Here is a 20,531-nt window from a genome sequence, read left to right as displayed (position 1 = left end):
GGGAGGGGAAACAGACACATTGTTATTTAAAACAGTATTTTTATATGTCAAAACATGTCTGGAGAGAGCCTTGAACACATTCAGTGTGCTGTATGTTGACTTATTTCTAATTAGACTAGCTGTAGATACGTTTAAAACTGCCATATCGTATATTTTACATTGATTTAATCCTGTTTATTGTGATTTTCCTCCTCTCCTTCATGCATCTGATTCACATGGATGTATTATTAGATGATTCACCCGGCGCATCACTCCTTCTTGGGCGTGTATCAAGCAAACGCGTGGTCTGCTCCCATTGGCTGCATCATGTGTCCGTCAAGATTCTCTCTCCTTTGATTGGCCGAGCGGAGCAACGCTTCCTCGTTGAGATTCGGAGCCGCCGTCCAATCAGATTCAGACATCTGTTCGGAGGCGAGAGGAGAGCGGCGGCGGTGTCTCAGCGTTTTCACTGTAACATTACTGTATGAGAGACTGGACCGACTAACAACGCCTGCTACAAGGTGTAGCACATTATAGAGACGTGTTTGTAATTATATATTTTTATTTTTATTTGGCGGGGTGCTCGAGCTCGTCACAATGACAGTCCTGTCGCTGCTTTTGATGGCCGTGTCGGCCGCATCTGTACTGGCCGAGTCCACTGTGTATTTGCGAGAGCAATTTGAAGATGGGGGTGAGGTCATTTTGTTTATTTAAGTATACATTATTAGACTGTTTTGATTTGTTGAAACTGCAATTGTATCACATATTACAATACTGAATCAGTGCATGAGTGGATATTCTTCATGTTGGGTGGTTGCATTGATTTTATTTTTTACATGACAGCTCATAATTTAACAATTTCTGTGTTGCAGTGTTTGCTTACATCTCAGTTTTACATGCATTAAGTCTGCACAGGCACCATTTGTATTTTGACCCCCCATCTTCCCTCCCCTCATCTCCATTTTACCCCCCAGCTACCATCAAACCCCGTCTGCCTCCCCATCCCCCTCCTGCACATCTCCCCCCTGGTCATCCTCTGTTACCCCTCTTTACCTAGCTGTCTTATTCATTCATCACCAGCCTCTTAACAACACACAGTGTAGATAGTGAAAGCGATCACCCAGAGCCTGTCCCTGCAGCGTAACACATTCCCAGTGCACCTGCACTGATGCATCATCAGTGGTGGATTAGCAGCTTGTGAGTGTGTTCACAGTGGCCGGCTGTGCAGCTGAACCTACACTTGTTTGTGCAGATGCCTGGAAGAGTCGCTGGGTGGAATCCAAGCACAAGTCAGACTACGGCAAGTGGGTCCTGTCTGCAGGGAAGTTCTACGGAGACGCAGAGAAAGACAAAGGTGAGAGGAAAGGTTAAATCATACCCACCCAGTGTGGAGCTGTGTAAACTGGTAAGCGCCCACATCCCACATTGTTTTGGGTGTGTTTTATAGGATAAGGGTGGGTGTCCTAAGGGTGTGTGTCTGTCTGCGGTCTGTGTTGAGGAGGTTTAGTGGAAGATTTGACCAAGACTTAACAATGTGGTGCTTGTATGGGATTAAATTAGGTGTTGATTGTGATCTTCAAAGGACCATTTCTCTTGATACTTTAGTTGTTAATATGACTTTTGCAAGTGGCACAATATAAATGAGTTTTGTAAGTAAAATCAAAATGTACACATGCAACTCTTTCTACCTGAATGGGAGATTAAAGCTGGAAGGGGGTGACATTTTTTGAAGCTGAAATCGACACTGAACTAGTGACTAATGAGTCAATGGGCTCATATGTTACAATTGTTTTAAGATATTTTACCCAGATTAGATTACTCTGAATGTGGAGCTTCTAGCTGTGACTCTAAAACTGCTCTTATCCCGGTGAAATCATCATGGTATGTCCTGTAAGAGTGTCTCAGAATTGTTCCAATTGTAACTTTCTGTGGAGCAACTTCAGTATTTGTCCCATTCTCTCTGCTGTATAACTTGAGAAGAGACTTATTCAAATTCACAAATTCAAACCAGTCTGAACAACAATTTGATAAAAACAACATTGGTGACTTACACACAATACTGGGTCTTCCCTTCATGCAGAAACATTGCAGCAACTTTGTTTTTGTTTTAGGTCTGCAGACCAGCCAGGATGCCCGCTTCTACGCCTTGTCGTCCCGTTTCGATGACTTCAGCAACCAGGGCGAGACTCTGGTCATCCAGTTCACTGTGAAACATGAGCAGAGCATTGACTGTGGTGGAGGCTACATCAAACTGTTTCCCTCTGGCCTCAACCAGGAGGACATGCACGGAGACTCCGTCTACAACATCATGTTTGGTGAGTGTGGACAGTTTCCTTGACAGTGTCGGGAGATCTGTGTTGGCATTTTTTTCTCATAATATTTCATCACAGTTAAACAACTTGTAGTTTGCTTGTACACACAGACAACTTTTAACTTTCTAAGGCCCAGTCGGGCAACTGGCTCATAAATCTACTTGTGCAAAGTCAAGTTTTATTTGCTGCTACAAATTATTTTATTTATAAGTGGTTATAAAAAAGCAACTAAGACGTACCTTTTAAAAACAACCCTGTTTTATCCACCTTGCGTCAAACTGTGCAATAAATAGTTGGAGTTTCTCCCAAATCTTCTAACACCACTCAGCTAAACTCCTGTTTCCACGGGATAATTAAAACCTGGCTTGTGCTTAATGTGATCAACTTTGTCTTGATCCGCCGCCATTTTCTCACGAGTGCCCAGTCAGTACGGTACTTTGCATGTGCAACTCTTAACAGAGAAGAAAAGGACGCAAGATGGCTCAATCTTTAGCTTCTTTCATCATCTGCTCTGATGAAAAAGGTTATTTAAATTCTTTTTTTTCTTTCCTGATCAGGCATATGAGTTGTTAGATTTACCAGCCCGTCATGGCATTTTGCTTGCCCCGGGCAATTAGATAATCTTTAATATTGAGGCCTAATTATTATCCCTTACCTCCTTGTGTTTGCCTAGTTTTGGCTCTTAAATTAAGGACTGGATTCCACATTTTTACTTATTTATTTGTTTCTTGTTCAGGTCCTGATATTTGCGGCCCCGGCACAAAGAAGGTTCACGTCATCTTCAACTACAAAGGCAAGAACCATCTGATAAACAAGGACATCAGGTGCAAGGTGAGGCATCCATAATTGGTTCCTGTTGGCATTTTTGTTCATTCCTGCAGCATGAAGCAAAAGTTTGTTTCATTACATTAGCATTTTGCAATAACTACATTGTCTTTCTCACCATGAATCCAAACCACCAAGGACACGTTGAGAGTGCTTTGCATTCTAAACACGTCACATGCAAATCACTGGAGAATAAAATGCAATCAGAACAGCAGCTAACATTTCTTTTGTGTCTTGCAGGATGATGAGTACACCCACTTGTACACACTGATTGTGAACCCTGACAACACTTACGAGGTCAAGATCGACAATAAGAAGGTCGAGTCTGGCAGTCTGGAGGATGACTGGGACTTCCTGCCTCCCAAAAAAGTTAAGGACCCTGAAGCAAAAAAGCCAGAGGACTGGGACGACAGGGAGAAGATTCCTGACCCTGATGATAAGAAACCAGAGGTCAGTCTGCTTGAACCACTTTCATAATTCTTTTGAGGCCATTTTTTCCTACTGATACACATTTATCTTTTGCTTACAAACAGCATTCACTTCATTTGTATGAAACCTAGAGTGTATGTCTTTGTGAGGCCATGCCCTGTGTCTCTTTGGTAGGACTGGGACAAGCCTGAAAACATCCCAGATCCCGACGCAAAGAAGCCTGATGACTGGGATGAAGAGATGGACGGAGAGTGGGAGCCACCTATGGTTGCTAACCCTGATTACAAGGTAACAGCAAATAATTATGACAATTAATATACAATATCCAGTCAATAGATGGAAGACACTATTGCTGTGTCTGAACCAACTCCCTCTTTGCTACTTAGTACTCCATATTGATTTATTTGGGTGTCCAGTATCTCAGTGTGCTGTGGATGTGATGCAATATCGTGTTATCAAAGACTCCCACAAAAACAAAATCAATGATTTCCAGACCATGTGCGACACTTTTTGCCATAAATCCCAAAGTACACAGTATTACGCAATCTGTCAGTGATGAATGAGTAAATAAGGGAATGATTTTGGGCACAGCCTGTTTCAACACGAGCAATGCTTGAGTTGTAATTGTGCTAAAATATTTACTTTATTGAAAATACACCAAGGGAGGCAGCGACACATTGTTGTGTTATTGCCTCATTAAGTTCCTAACATGCAGTCTGTCCAATTAAATGCAATACTTTATTGCCATGTCAACACAGTTGATAGGAATTTGCCTTAATTCAGCTCTTAAAAACAGAAAATACACAAGTAAATAAAATATGTAAAATAAGAGCCGTTTCACATTTATACATTCAAACACACATAATATGATAACATCCTGAAGTGCTTTGTGCTGCTACGTAACTACTCTTAAAGTACTTGTTGGCCAATACGTGCTCTACTACTATAAGCCCTTGTGCGAGATCGAACAGCCTCAGGATATGTGCTTTTCCTGAGGCAAGATGCCCTACATCTGAAACTCTGAAATCTACTTCTGAAGGGGAGAGATTTGAAGAGGGAGCTAGCAGGGTGAGAGGAGTCAGCGATCACCTTCTGCATCATGCATCTGATTCATGTGGCATGTATGGAGGAGACAGTGGGAAGATCACAGCCAGTGATCTTTGACACTGTGTGTACGACTCTTACCAACTGTTCCCTTTGAAGGGCAGCTGTGTTGCTAGACCACACTGTGACTGAGAAGGTGACGAGTTGTAGCATTGCCTCCAGTCACCAAACTTTTTAAGCTGGCGCAGGAAGTGAAGCCTCTTAAGTGTGGCATACGGTGGTGCCAAGGAATTTAAAGTGTCACCCCTCCCCACTATCTGGTCACTGATCACCAATGGGTAGGACCCCCTTCATTCCTCCAGAGGTCAGTTATCACCTCTTTTGTCCTAAGGCCCAGATACACCAAACTGACATCAAAGAACTAGTGACAGTGAAGGCCAACTGTTGCATCACCTCATGTTGCCTGTGTCTTAGTCAAAAAGTTGCACTTGAACACACCGCAGAGACAACAGCCAACGGCCAACTCATGCACATGCACCTGCTTGAGAGGAAATAACTCTCCATAGCAGCAGGGGGCGGTAGTCTGTATTCATTATTAGAGATTCAAGACTCTAGTCAGCCACCTAGCACGTTAACAAGACAACCCGATGTTTAAAGAACAAAGGATATTTTCTGTGTGCTTGCGAATAAAAACACAAAAACAAACCATTCCTGCTTAAGAGCTCTGTGGCTAAGAAATAATCTTGTTTCGATCTCACGCCCTCTTGACCTTCGTCGTTTGTTTACTTTCCTCACTTCTGTTTCTCTTTTTGTGTACTGAGATGAACTGCCAGTCAGAGTAATTTCACTCACTGACAGGCTTTGCTGTCTCAGACACAGATTCAACAAGCTAAATCAGCCAAAAAACAGGTGCCAAGGGCTGACTAGTGCCAACAGTGTGGGACACACTTCAAAAATTAGGGAGATAGATGCTCACCAGTGGCCAAGGACCAATGGCTGACCATCAGCTTGGTGTGTCAGGGCCCTTAAGTGAAGTTTAAAACCAGGTTGTCTGTCCCACACCACTCCACTAGGGCCCCCGCCTCAGCCCTGTAGGTGACACCGAGCATGAGCTGTCTATTTCATTATTTATTCCAAATAAAGCTCTTAATCAGCAGATGTATTTTGTTTTCTGATTCCTCTGACATTAACCAGCCTGTCTGGGTGTTAACAGGGTGAGTGGAAGCCAAGAGAGATCGACAATCCTGCCTACAAGGGCAAGTGGATCCACCCTGAGATTGACAACCCAGAGTACACAGCCGATTCTGAGATCTATAAATACGACAGCATCGGCGTGATTGGACTTGACTTGTGGCAGGTGAGAAGATACTGTCCCTGAATGTCTTTTTTATTGTTTTGCAACTGTTTTTATTGGGGTTAAACATACAGTTAAACATTTGGAAGAAGTATTTTAAGTAGATGTATTAAGGAGACAAAAAATAAATTTGATAAAAAACATAGAAATAAAAGAAAGAAAAAGAACTAATAGAAATCAAACAAATCCGTGTTTTACAGGTGAATTATCATACAAGTATAGTTAGCTTGCCATACTTAAATTTAGTTCAGTTAGTTCAGTTTAAAAACAGATGTTGACTGTTTTATTATCTGATTATTAATAAGAGAATTTGCTTAAATGAATGACAGTAAACTAGTATGCGATTTAAACTTGAACATATGCATCAAATAGAAACATTTGACTTGCGGCGTGTTGTGCCTTATTTTCAGTTATAGACACAAAGGCTGTTTTAAGTGTGTTTCTGGTTCGTACACAACTGTTTTCAGTCAGTGTTTCTTTTCATGTAGCTTTTCTTTCACTGGATTTGTTTGCATGACGTACCTGACAGTAAAATGTTGACTTCTTTTTGATATAGGTCAAGTCTGGCACCATCTTTGATAACTTCCTGATCACCAACGACCCAAACCTGGCAGAGGAAGTAGGCAACGACACATGGGGTAAAACTAAGGTCAGTCCAAAGCTTCTATCTTAAGTCATGTGTCCTGTTCTTGCATCTTAGTATTTTGTGGTGTGTATATCAGAATCAGAAATACTTAATTGGTCTCCGAGGGGAAATTGTGATTGGTTACAGTTGCTTCGATGTAAAGAACAGAGAATTAAGAAGAAGAATTAAGAGTATGAAATAAAAGTATGTAAATATAAAGCAATAAAATAAAATGAAATTGTGCATTATGCTACTGTGTTTAACACTAGTACTTAATATATTCGATTTTTTTTTTTTTAATATATATCGTCATTATGTGGAGGCAATATATACAATATATACATCAATAGAATAAAAAGAATAGAATATGTACAGTTATGTGCATGATAAAGTCAAATACAGAAAAAATGCACATAATTGCATATACATATATATGTATATAATATATAATATGCAATATAATAAAATAATAAATAATAATAATAAATAATATACTCATCACTTTTTAATTTGTCATCTCCAGGATGCAGAGAAGAAGATGAAAGAAAGCCAAGAGGAGGAGGAGAGAAAGAAACGCGAGGAAGAGGACAGCCAGAGGAGAGAGGACGCAAAGGAGGAGGACGAGGAGGAAGAGGAGGAGAAAGACGAGGAGGAGGAAGACGAAGAGGAGGAGGAGGAGGAGGAGGAGGGCGAGGAGCAGGAGGAGGAAGAAGAGGACGAGGAAGGCACAGACTCTAAACTCAAGGATGAGTTATAAACTCGGTGCAGGAACTGACTGTCTGTGTCAATGAGCCATTGGAACGAGGCTGGAGACTGACGAGATGATAGCCCCTCATGACAGACACCCTGGGGTGGGGCTGGGTGGGGTGGGGTTTTCATTTGTTTGTTTACAAAGCGAGGGAGAAGGCGAAAAAGGGCAATTATTCTCTTTCCTGTTTCCATGTGCTACTACTACTACTACTACTACTATTATTATAATATTAAACGAGGAATAGTAATAGAAGGAAGGAAGATGTCATAACGAATGTCGAGACAGGAAGTCAATCACCTAAATTGTTTCGCAGTTGATACCCAACAGAAATATATAAACTGTCATTGGTGTTCTTTGAAAATCTGGGTTTTTATGAAGTAATGTTGTGAGATGAGAAGCTATATTTGGTATGTGGATGATACCATGAAATTGTTTGGTTTACCTCATGTGTTGTTTGTCTTATTAATCTGTTGGTTTTTTGTTAATCTTTTGCAGTTGGTCACTCTGTCACATGGTCCCCTTTAACGACCTCGTCGACCTCAAAAGATTCGACAGGGTCAGACTTCATTTTGCAGGTTATATTGCCTGTTATTCAAAGGTCTTGATTTGAACAAGGGTTAATGTCATGGGGACAAGAGTGCGTAAAAAAAGCTGTCGTCCGTAGGATAATACGGGGTGCTTTAAGATGAAATCCCTCGCATAGTTTTGTACTGTATAGTTAACACTTTTTCACTTCAATGCACATACTGTAGTCTCGTGTGTCTAAAGAAACTGTGCTCAAACTCAGATGTACATTGAGAGCACTCTAGTAGCAGGAAAAGCCTCTGTTCATCCGGTAGGTGCTCACTTTACGTTTCCTCATAGTCGGTGTACACAACCAGTTCTCCTCATTTCTGATGCTAATATCTCTGCACTGCTGTACCCCAACACACTGTCCCCAACAGTCTGAGAGATGACCCTTTTGTAAAAGACATATTTTGTACTAATGGTAGTAACTGAAGTGGGAAGATTTTCATGTTGCTGTGTAAAAAAAAAAGAAAACAAAGACAGGTGTTCTGTCCAATAAAATCAACCAGTAGAAAATGAGCAGGAGTCTTCCTCAATTTTGTTTTGTTATATTAAAAGTGGCTTTCTATTTGTAATACCTGCCTTTACATGGATAGCACAGGCCTGTATGGTATTTGTATTTGTTTTCCTCTTAGTTGCATTACCGTTTTCGGTAACACTTTACTTGAAGGTATCTACATAAGAGTGACATGAAACTGTCATAACTATGACATAACACAGTCATGAACCTGTCATGAAGATTATGTAGGTGTTGTAAACGTTTATGACTGTTGTCATTAAGTGTCATTCGGTTTTTGTAATGACAAGCTGACATTGTTTGGGTTGTCTTGATTATGACAACTTGACATTAATCAAAGTGACATTACCAGAAGTTGTCTTTGTCATAATAACTTGAAATTAACAAGAAATGCACCTCTTTTTGTGTTTATGACAAGTTGATATAATGATTATTATTGTTATGACAAAGACATCTGCTGGTAATGTCATCCTGGTTAATGTCAAGTTCTCATAGTCAAGACAACCCAAACAGTGTCAACTTGTCATTACAAAAACCGAATGGCACTAACTAAACGTTTATGATATGTACATAATGTTTATGACAAGTTCATGACAGTGTCATGTCATAGTTATGACAGTGTCATGTCATAGTTATGACAGTGTCATGTCACCCTTATGTAGATACCTTCAAGTAAAGTGTTACCCAGTTTTCTTGTAGCAGTGTTGGAAAGTCATGAAGTAGGGGAGCGCGGGGCACAACCTAACATGGGGTAAATTGTAAATGAACTTCTTAAGTGGTTACACAGGTCATTCCTTTGGTGCTTCTGGCCAGTTGACCACAATACCGCCAAAGAGTGACCTGCAAAATTCAACAGAGTTTCAGCAGAGTTCAGTCACAAAGAGTGTTTTCAGCCAACGTAAGTAAATTTCTTTGTCATGCTTGTTTTTCGATTGCTGAGCTGTCTGTGTAAGTCACCAAATTCAACTATATGTCATCTTAATAACTGTCCTGTTGCCCAAAACATAGCACCGTTTTTGAATTATGTAACCAATTCCCAGCAAGTGTTAGCAAGGCTTGATAAAATTTCCACACTGCAGGGTTAGTTGTAATGTGGTGTTAAAACTAAGCCGCCACTTCAAACTTGTGTTCAGTTTGAACTAATGTCCTTATTTAAATGAGATATACTTTGTATTTTAATTTGTCATGTATCTTATGGGCATACATTTCACAATCATGTCAATATTCATACATTCAAAACTCATATTTTGACATGTGGATCTAGGTTACCTATTCAGTGTACATCTATTAGTCCAGCCATTAAATATTGATGATAGACTGACAGATGGATGGATACTTGTATGGATACCTATCCTTCCCCTGATGTAGATGGAGGTCTATAGTATATAGCTATAATTATATTGAATTAATTGTATTAAACAGACTTTTGCAGCAGGTGTTACAGCTAACCCTCTGCCTGTTACAATTAACCCCACCCATAGGGTATGTTTTAACACTTCACTTCCACCACTTCTTGGTGTAATTGTAGAAGAAAGGTAAATTCTAGGAAAAAAAAACCCTGTGTGTATTTGTAGCAGAGGGATTTGCATGTTGTTAGAATAATACAAAACAAAAAATCCTCTCAAACAGTTTTAATACCATTTAACCAAAACTAAAATGTGTTAGGTTGTGCCCCACTCATCCCTAGGATCATTGCAGGCACTTTTACTCATGTACCTCTACTCCATGGAATTTCAGATGGAAATGTACTTTTTACATTTATCTGATAGCTACAGTTACTTGCAGAATCAGATTACACATACAAAGCACATGATCTGAAACCATTATGTAAAAATTGAACAACCCGGAAAGTTTAAAATGAGCTCCACCTAATGGTAGAAAGTATTTGTGTCACACCAGCACATATGTACTTTTACTCAAGAAAGATTTTGAATGCAAGTCTTGTAACTGTACCGGAGTATTCTGACATTGTTTCACTGCGATTGAAAAAACTACTTTGGGTTTACTTCCTACAACTGAAAATGTACACATTATAACTATTTTCAGACTCATTTAAATTAAATGAGACTACTTTTTTGGCTTATAGATGGACAGACAGATAGATTCATGATATTCAGATTTTAATTTCTTGCAGTGTGGAGGCTTTGAAACAACATGTAAACAATGTTGTGAAATACATTTTATAGATCTATAACTGAAAAGTTGAACAAATTGTTACAAAATATGAAAAATACCATGACATATTACAGTAATGGTTGCCTTACATTGCACATTATTCAGCTGTCGTCAGTTCTTATTACACACATTTTTCTCATCATCTTGTCTGATTTCTGTAAAGAAAATATGCCTGTTGGTCTTCAGACTTTCCAAACTACACCGTAACTTAAAAGTTATTACTAACTTCCTTAATAACTGCATTAGTGACTTGTTACTTTATCCTGATCAATTTGGTTTTAAAGATTGAATACATGTTTCATGTTCATTAGACTCTGTCTTCCATAGATAACTGAAAAAAACTTCTAAAAATTCTGATTTTTATTTTATTTTTATTTTAACAATTTATCTTCTTCCCAACAGGATGGCAAATTATTTATTCGTCGTAAGTTTATGAGGAGCACATATTGCAAAACTGGGAAAATAAGGAAGCACCTACATTTCAAGAATGGAAAACTTTAATGAAATCTTATCTGTTGTAATGAAAGGACAATACCAGAAGACAGTAACAAAGAGAAAGAATTTGATAAGATATGGAGCCCAATCTATGCAGCTCTGTAGACTAAGTGGAGTCGCACCCAGCATCTTTACACCCTGAGGAACCCTGTAAAGCATGTTTATCCTGTCTTGTTTATCATGTGTTTACGTGTGTGTACGTGTGTGTATGTATGTATCAGTGTGTGGGTGGGCAGCGGGTGTGTGCATGTATGCAGTAAGTATGTATAAGCATGTGTGGGTGAGGATGCAACATCTCATGTGATGACGGCTGTATATGACCACAGTGCATTTGTGGATAAGTAAGTCAAACAGGATTAAGTCATGACATTCAGTTTCTTGACAAAACAATGATTATGTAACACGGGAAATGTACAGTATTCAGAACTATTTATTTATTTATTTGACCAGGAAGTCCAGAAAATCTCTTTTACCAGAGAGACCTGGCTGAAGTGGCAGCCAGTCAGAACACATTTAAAATGCAACAAATACAACATATAATACAAAAATCCACATTAAAACAACAACTATTCAAACATAGTGGCCTCTCGAGAGAAACAAGCACATGTCTCTGTCACCACACTGTTTATGATGCCCTTAAAATCATTGATGGATATAAGGGTTTCTGATTTTAGATCTTTTTGACAATTGTTCCATGTCCATGGTGCATAGTAGGAAGATGCAGTTTCCCCAGATCTATCAAAACCTGAGGTACATTAAAAAGCTCACCTAATAAAAACAATTACAAACTCCTGCCATCTGGTAGACGCTACAGAAGTGTGAAAGCAAGAACATCCAGACTAAAAAACTGTTTCTATCCACAGGCCATCAGACTACTAAACCGGTTATCTGTCTTTCTGTACGTATACATATTGGACAATGTAACAATATTTGATACTATTTGCACAACAATATTTGCACAACAAATCTGACTGTACATAATACTTGCTCTTTTTTTTATTATTTATTTTTATTTATTTTAGTTAAGTCAATGTGTATTTTAGTGGTGTCAGGGCAGGAAGTAAGAATTTCATTGCCTGTAACCACGTTTATGTTTGCTGTGTACATGACAATAAACCTCTTGAATCTTGAAAAAGATTTATTTTGTAAAAAATAAAAATAACACATAAATATACAAATAATTAAAGAAAATGTGGTGGGGTGCAGCAGAGGGACTTTTGACCTCAGTATTTCTAAAATCCTTGCCCAGGCCCTGATTGTTGTGTTTCTTTTGTAACTTAAAAGCAGCTTGCAATTTAGAGTGAATCAATGTGCAGGAAAATTAGATTGTCAAAATATGCTATGTATATGTATATATAGATACATAAATACAAACTACAGTGACATCTGCTTCTTTTTCCACCTCTGCTACAAAATTAAAAAAACAACAACAGAAAAATAATAATGAAAATAAAAATTAAATTAAATTAAATAAAAAAAAATTGAAAAATAAAATAAAATAAATAAAATAAAATGAAAATCAATATTTCTTTTGGCTTAGGGTTTGTTTTTTGCTACGTGTTTAAGAGACGATAGTAAAGTCTGCTATCCAGCCATAGGTTTTATGGTTTTAGGTTTTATATTTTATTAATATTTTATTCCTGTCATAGAGGTCCGGTGCCAGGTTTTTCAGCGGCCTCTGTCTGTGTCTGGCAGCAGCGCAGCATGAAAGCAGTGGGAAACAGAAACACTATGGCTGCCACTCTGTCTCTTACTCAGGTAACACTGTCTTACAACTCAAATCTAACGACAGCAAACGTCTGGTGTCCTCTGTGTGCTCTGCTCGGAGACATTTTAGCAGTGTTGGTGAAACCGGGCGGGCGGAGAGGCGAGCCTACCTCGATCCTCGTCCCTCTTTTTGGAAGTTTAGTGCTGCTGTGACTGGGAAAAGTTTCTGCCTAACGTTAATCTCTTTGGGGACTGCGTAAGGGCGTAGCTAGCTAGCTAGCATGCTAGCTAACAGCTAGTTAGTGTGCAGTGTTGGGCTGTTTTAGAGCCGCTTTGTCAAACTTCACACTCGCCATGTAACGTTACTTGGCTTCGTTTCGGTTAGGAGTGTGTATGATAACGTTTTAAGATGCCTCGTTTTGCTACAGGCTAGTTGGTCCTGGCCAAAGAGATGTTAATACGAGATACTCATGTGTGGCTCTGTTGTGGCTTCACTGTCATATCTTTGCTAGTGGAGCCTCTGCTAACACTGTTGTCCGCTAAAACATAAAGCAAGTTACACACAGTGTACGTTAAAGCAGCCGTTGGGGACTTCATTGCTGCTTGTGTAGCTTGCTATGTGGTTAACTGAACAGGCAGTCAGTTAAATTGTATTATTACACGTAAACATGCTTCACTGACCGGGTTTGTGTTTTCCCTATGACCTTTCTGAAGTGGACACCGTTAACTGTTAGCCTGTTAGCTGCTGCGGTTGTTTTTGTGTTCACAATGTGAACAGAAAAACTCCAAATACTGTTAATAGCTGTTTAGAAACCAGAAAGAGGAAGTTGAGTTGAGTAGCCGCCAGTCAGCACTGCTGTCACAAAATGTCACTGTACTGCTAGCTAAGTTAAATCCTGCAATTTGTGTGGAAGTGTGTTTGTTTGCACAGTAAATAAGTTATTTAGCAGGTAGCAGCCGGGTGTAATAAGTAGGTTACAGTCCCAGACTTGTTACCTGAGCCACTGTTGCCTCTAACAACAGACAGGAGCTATCTGCCACCAGCAGCTCTGACATTATTATCTCCCACAGATGAGTTCAAAAACCTGTGCTCATATCTCTGTGTTGTGAAACTTCATCGGTCTGTCAGGCAGTAATGTGTTTTTGTCAGCTTTACACTGACCCACTGATTCATGTTACTGGTGACATTAATGTGTCATGGCTGAATTGGGGAATTGAAATTTCCAGAACAAACCAGACTGGTGTGTCAACTGCACTGTAATGCATCTTGCTATCTGCTGCAGTTTTGTATGGCGTAGCTGGGGGAATGATTGAGGGGTGTTTTTTCAATGCTCAATTAAAGAGTCACCAGTACAATGACCCACAGTGTTACAGCCGCCAACAGTTCCAGGCACACTATTGTGAGTCACAGAAAATAAGTTGCATTGGCCAGAGAAAGATAAGTGCGTGTGGTCAGTCTCGCTGTAAATTGGCAGTTGACACAGCCGACAGATAAATGTGCGTCTTCCTCTCTGCCTGAGCTGTGTGTGCAAGTCTGTAACAAGACTGGCAGATCTTTGCTGTGCTCTTGTTTTACATGATGGCATGATTTTGCATGTCAATGTGTTTCTCTTTGGAGGAACACTAGGGCAGGTCTAACCACAGGTTAAATAGCCACTCCCTGGTTGATTCATAGCTCAGACAATTATTGTCCACTCCTTTCCTCCTTCGCTGCACCTGTTGATTTAAAAAGCACAACAACCAATTGTAAGCTTTAGCTATATGGAGAAGGAAATGCTGATTCTTTTCCTGTTCAGCCCAGCAGTGGACAATTGCGTTAGGGCCGGAAAGGGGGGTGTTTAGGAGAGGATATGACAGAAGGCAAAATTAGCTGTTGTCTGCAGAGTGACGCCCTGTAGAAACTGTCTAATGCTGAGCATCAGTAGCCTTGAGAAGTGCAGCCTTTATCCTGATGTCATTACTATCTGCATGCAATTCAACAGAAACCCTCTCATCATTGTGACTCATAGATGTTCACTGAATGGTGTGTGACACATTTTGTATCTCTCCAGAAAATGTGCTCATCTTTGCCAGGAAGCAAACAAAAGCATAAATAAACATTAGTAGAATTAGTTAGTTAATACTGAGATGATTAGTTGACTGTGAAAATTAGCTGCAGACCACTCTGATAATAGATTAATTGTTTATAGACAAGGGAAAGTGCCAAACATTTGCTAGTGACACCATAGTAAAGCTGCTTTCCTTTTCATTTTATCATAGTAAACTGAATGTATCTGGGTTTCGCAGTGTTTTAAAACTCAATGATCATTCGGTTAATTAGAGCTATACGAGACAGATTAATCGAAAAGGAAAATAACTATTGATTGCAGCTCTAATCTGACGTCTAGCACACTGCCATGTCTAGAATAATCATGTGACTTTCTTAAACTGTAAGTCTATATCTTGGGGGAAAAACTTGACTTCCGTGTCATGTCGTCTTTCACAGTAAAACAGGTCTTATTATGAGCACTGTTCTTTGGCACAGTGAACTAAATGAAGTGTTGCATTTGTTCTTTGTGTTCATTTCTCCCCGGCAGATGTTTTGGGCCGTTGACAGATAATTCAGATGTTTTAGTGACAAATTCAGCTGTTTCATGACGATGACAAATAAGGCTGAAATTTAACATATTGGTTATAGAATCTGTGTCTGCGTCCGCCATCTGTAATGGATCAGTCTTTCCTTTTTTTCTGTCTGACAGCTGCTTTGGCTCAGTGAGTGACACACTTACTGTAGCCAGCAAACACTTGTTGATCATTGCAGCTTGTAAACTGTGGTATTGAGAAGGAATTTTAAAGTGTTAGTTTAGTCTTTGTCCCATTATTTTAAAGGTGATTTTAGGGATTTGATTAATTTCATGCATAAACCTAAAAGAAGCCATATGAGCAGCAGACACAAGTGGGAGTTATTACAGATTTAAGAGGTGCCTAAAAATGTGGTACAAGTTAAGGCCAATCCATAGTTTCTGCATCTGCGTGTCCATGAGGGTCTGCTTGGCTGTGTGATGTAAATTTCATCATCTGCCCATGTCTGCAAGGGTCCATCTGGACCCCTCTGCAGACGTCCACATGCAGCCTATTTTTTGTAACCATGCGGATTGTGCGCATAGCAAATACACCAACTCCGCATGCTCCCATTACAAAATATAATCTCTTGTTTCACACTCCAGTTCAAGCCAGAACACTGTGGTCAAGCCGGCCGTGGCCGCTGCATAGGGGTGGGTTTACTTTTCAGTTGGATATTCGACAGACATTCTCCCCATACCTAGGGACATCTTCTTAGTTTAAGTTTCAATCGATATTGGCATTAAGAGGACAGTTAGCACGTCTCCCAGCAGACCTTAAGTTGTACTATGACTCGAACCACAGTCACGTCTGTGTGACTGCAACTGTCGGCAGACGTTCAATGTCTAAATCTTTAGCGCTGGTTGGATTCAATCTATTAACTTGATTTTTTTTTTCTTTCTTTGCAGCTCTCCAGTGGAAATCCCATCTATGACAAATACTATCGGCAGGTATGCAAATATAACTTCCCAGAAACATAACAATGCGGATATTGGAAATTCATTCAATAGTGAGCCCAATATTATTTTTTGATATAGCCATTTTAAGATGATTAGACTAATACTTAGAGATGTTTGAAGTACAAAAATACATAAGGGAAAAATACTCACACTTAGAAAATGTATTACTTGTGATTTGGGTGTACTCACCCTTTAAACTCTCAACTAGCTTTAGCTGCCTTAATAAACTGAAGCGTTGCAGTGAGCAGTGATCTCTCTTCTCTCCTATCAGTTCCGGGTTCTGTGTCCAGTAAAGGAAGTATCTCTATGAATTAATAATGTTTTCCCTTTGCCCGACATGTCAGGGGAGCTCGCTGGGAGCCTCATGAAAGGCTACTAACAGATCCAATACCAAGCTAATGGGCTGCCGAGAAAATAGCTTTGGTTTATTATCCATATTGATTTAAGTGACTCCACAATCCCACAGGGCAATTCTCACAGTTTTCATTTGTCCTTTATTTGCTTCTCTCTTTCTCCAATTCAAATCTTTTGTCAGTGTTGTGGTCGTAAAGCTATTGGCTGAGACAAAAATTCAATGTCCTTTTCAGCTGTTTGGATGTGTTACTGATGTTTCTGAGATGATGTAAGCTCTTATGACTGTGTGTCTGGCTGTGTGTGTGTGCAGGTTGATCCGACGGGCAGTGGGCGGGTGGTGGCAGCCGATGCAGCTCTGTTCCTGAAGAGGTCGGGCTTGGCTGACTTGGTCCTGGGGAAGGTGGGCAAAGACTCAGATCAGTGCAGAATCATTACAATCTCTGTCGTCTTTGCTTTTGATGCTGATGGTAATAAATGTGTTTGTCCCCGTAGATCTGGGATTTGGCGGACTCTGAACGTAAAGGTGCTCTTAACAAGCAGCAGTTCTTCATAGCTTTGCGGTTGGTGGCCTGTGCTCAAAATGGCCTGGAGGTGGCACTCAAGAGCCTTCATCTGGCTGTTCCTCCCCCAAAATTTGTAAGTCTGCCACTGTGCATAACGAACACATTATTTAATTTACCACATATTCTACCCATACCAGTGAAATAGTTATCTTTTAATATGAAACCTAAGAATAACTAAGTTTTGTTTATCTCCAGCACGACACAAGCAGCCCGCTTTTAGCAGGAGTGCCTGTCGACATTCCCTGGGTCGTCAAGGTGAGGCACAATCTATATTTTCTTTGTAATATACCTTGATATCTTTGTCTTCCCCATAAAAGAACTGCAACAGAAAAATAAATCCTTCAATATAGTATGTATGCATGACAGTCTGATCTTTTACGATGTGTTCATGTAAAATGTCAAATAAATCAGATCAGCTCAGTATGTAACAGACATTTACAGCCGTACAGCGTCAGTACTGTTTGTCCATAAACATTAACTAGTAGTGCCTATAAAATTCTGAGGGCGTGTGAGCTGCTTGACGCACAGAGCAGTAACAGCTGAAATGATTTATTCTAACAGCTGATCAGCCTGAATTTCTCTGGTGCTTGTTGCACTACCTGTGAACATGTTACTGTATCGTTCTTCTTTTATTAGAGTAATTTTAATAAAAGACAAATTAGCTGGTGTAGTTCGAAGTAATTCATAAACTGTTTAGAGTGAATAGGTAATAAGGTATTGTCATTTGCCATTGTTAAGACCTCCTTATATCAGAATATTAGGTTTGCTGGTAGTGTGGAAAGACGTTGGAGGTATGTTCTCTACAAACATTGAGAAAACTGAGACATGTCCAGGATATCCACATCTCTGTTGTGTAATACTCTTGAGCTCTTGGCGCCCAACCCTTTGCATCTAAGAGCAATCTATAAAAACAGATCTATTAATGTCCCATGATTCAGAACTATTGGATAAAGGTTCACAAATGCATAAAAAACATAACCCGGGCTAACTTCGAGTTCTGCCCAAGGCTGTACGTTTGACATCTCACTGGTGAGCCAGGGACTTGATTCAGACCAGTGTAATGGTGGGGAAGTAAATTCTAATGAGAAACTGGAGGAAACAAGGTGAGATCTCTTTTGAGGAATGGTTCACAGAGTTGGCAAAAGTTGCATCATGTGAACAAATATCTGTCAGTTCTAAGGACAGGATGGAGAAATATGTGGAGAAGCTACTAGTAGTACGTTGAATCTGGAATTGAATCATACGCCATGTGGACAGTGCTCTGTTGCATACTTTTTGAGTGTCTGAGACCTTATCTGCTGCTTGTAGATCAGAGAAGATTGCGGTACATATTAATGTAGGAATATAGATTTTCTTTGTTTTAATTTTAAGAATTACATATGTCTTGTTATTTATGCATTTTTATATTATTATTTTATTTAATTTTTTTTTCTCCCTCTTGTGTATGCACATATATTTGATTTATTAACATTCGGTGACCCTGTTTATGTTTGGGGGAAAAAAAGCAAAAAAGTTTGATAAAATATTAACAATAAAAAAATAAATATATATTTTAATAGCTACCTGAACCAAAATATTGGATGTTCAGTTAAAGACCAGTCATAAAGGGAGTGTCAGTACAATACATCAAGTCATTTCCTCACCTGAACCTCAGTGAAGGTTGTCGAATGTAAAGAACTGACATATGATGGCAACTTTCTCCTCTTGATTGTGGCTAGCTCTAATTGGCATGTTAGTTTTTAATGGTGTGAGGTTTCCGTTGCTTCACAGCAGTTTGACCTCAGCTTCATCCTGCTATAATAAAAGAGGCTGTATAAGCGCTGCCTACTTATTACTAAAGTTGTTATTGAGGCACACACTGCTGTGAGAATTTATGTTTAATTTGACTGACTGTAAAAATACATTTGAGTGTGTATAATTGTATGAAGATCATTTATTAGAGAACTTTTTTTACAGTAGCTGCATGAGGAATACATCAAGTCTGAATCATCTGTCTTTAATCATTTACATCTGTTTTATTTATTCCCAGCCTGAGGAGAAGATGAAGTTTGACTCCATCTTTGACAGTCTGGGTCCAGTAGGAGGGATTCTAACAGGAGACAAGGTCAAGCCGGTCCTGCTCAACTCCAAACTGTCAGTGGACATCCTCGGCAGGGTACGATACCCAAATACGACACGATAGTTTAATGTATGGACAAAAAAAAAAACATGCATGTAGGCGTTAATGGTTACCAGTTTGTGTAGGTGGCTTTATAAAAAACCCAACTAGCTCATTAAAACATCTCTTATGAAAACAACTGTACATTTATTGTATATAACACAATGTTTTCCATATGGGTCTAAATGAAAGCTGAGGGGACAATGGAATGCAGAAAGTTGGGGAGAAATTGAAAGGAAGTGAGAGTCAGTAGTGAGTCAGAGCTTTCAGGGACGTGTTATTATATACCATGGTTTTGTAATGATGCATGCTTGATACCAATGTCTGTTTGTATTGAAGGTGTGGGAGCTCAGTGACATCGACAGAGATGGCATGTTGGACAGAGATGAATTTTCTGTGGTAAGAAATAAGCTAACATCACAGATAGAAACAAACCACATAGGTTACAGTAACAGTTTCAGTGTAGACTGTTTCTGAACTGATGTATTCAAATCTACTGTTTCTGTCAATATATAACAGCACTGATCTCCCTGGCGTCTAAATCATATCATATCTTTTTATCTCCTGTTCTAGGAATAGATTTGAATGTTTCTACACTTGTGTGCCTTCATTATACTAACAATTTTGCAGCTATTACAGGCTGTGAAAATCATTTCTGTATCCCTGAATGGAATGAGACGCGAAAGAAGTGTGAGGACGGAAAAACCACAGGGTGTTTATCGGTAATTGTCTTCTATCATTGATTTTTGTTGCCCTTTCCCAGGCCATGTATCTGGTGTACAGAGCTCTGGAGGGGGAGCCTGTTCCCATGTCCCTACCACCTCCCCTGGTTCCACCCTCCAAGAGGAAAAAACCCTCGGTGCCTCCTGTGATGCCCCTGTTACCCTCGCCCCCCTCAGTCAAAGACAGTCGCTCCTCCCATGCTGGCTCTAAGACCATGCCCCACCCCCCTAAACCCGCCCCAGCTCCTGCCCCAACACCAGCAGCTGCCCCTGTGAGTACTGGACCTGTCTCTGCCGTGCCTGCACTGCCTGATAAGCTTTTGGATGTTTTACTTTACCTCCACATAGCTGCAACGTCAAACATTTAAAATGATTTCAAACTGGCTAGTTCAGT

The 20,531-nt window shown here is 39.7% G+C and overlaps 2 protein-coding genes across 8 annotated transcripts in view; both read left to right on the top strand.

The window, feature by feature from the left end:
• Nucleotides 1–394: 394 nt before the first annotated feature.
• On the top strand, nucleotides 395–8,405 carry LOC117253366 (calreticulin). The gene is made up of 9 exons (XM_033620747.2): nucleotides 395–670; nucleotides 1,232–1,333; nucleotides 2,091–2,294; nucleotides 3,028–3,122; nucleotides 3,357–3,566; nucleotides 3,720–3,833; nucleotides 5,803–5,946; nucleotides 6,500–6,592; nucleotides 7,092–8,405. The coding sequence occupies exons 1-9, from the start codon at nucleotides 577–579 to the stop codon at nucleotides 7,323–7,325; spliced, it is 1,290 nt and encodes a 429-aa protein (XP_033476638.1). The 5' UTR covers nucleotides 395–576; the 3' UTR covers nucleotides 7,326–8,405.
• A 4,352-nt stretch (nucleotides 8,406–12,757) lies between these two features.
• The window catches only part of eps15 (epidermal growth factor receptor pathway substrate 15), a 34,711-nt gene continuing 26,937 nt past the window's right edge, over nucleotides 12,758–20,531 (top strand). For all 7 annotated transcript variants that reach the window (XM_078168757.1, XM_033621715.2, XM_033621714.2 and 4 more), the window contains exons 1-8: nucleotides 12,758–12,831; nucleotides 16,290–16,331; nucleotides 17,005–17,094; nucleotides 17,187–17,330; nucleotides 17,453–17,512; nucleotides 19,287–19,412; nucleotides 19,755–19,814; nucleotides 20,179–20,409. In XM_078168757.1, coding sequence (XP_078024883.1) covers nucleotides 12,778–12,831; nucleotides 16,290–16,331; nucleotides 17,005–17,094; nucleotides 17,187–17,330; nucleotides 17,453–17,512; nucleotides 19,287–19,412; nucleotides 19,755–19,814; nucleotides 20,179–20,409 — 807 coding nt within the window. In that variant the 5' untranslated portion in view covers nucleotides 12,758–12,777. The remainder of the gene's footprint in view (nucleotides 12,832–16,289; nucleotides 16,332–17,004; nucleotides 17,095–17,186; nucleotides 17,331–17,452; nucleotides 17,513–19,286; nucleotides 19,413–19,754; nucleotides 19,815–20,178; nucleotides 20,410–20,531) is intronic.

This window comes from Epinephelus lanceolatus, chromosome 6 (assembly GCF_041903045.1).
Source record: "Epinephelus lanceolatus isolate andai-2023 chromosome 6, ASM4190304v1, whole genome shotgun sequence".
NCBI classification, from domain to species: Eukaryota; Metazoa; Chordata; class Actinopteri; order Perciformes; family Serranidae; genus Epinephelus; species Epinephelus lanceolatus.
The sequence above is the reverse complement of the archived record's forward strand: the minus strand, read 5'-3'. Positions and strand labels throughout refer to the sequence as shown.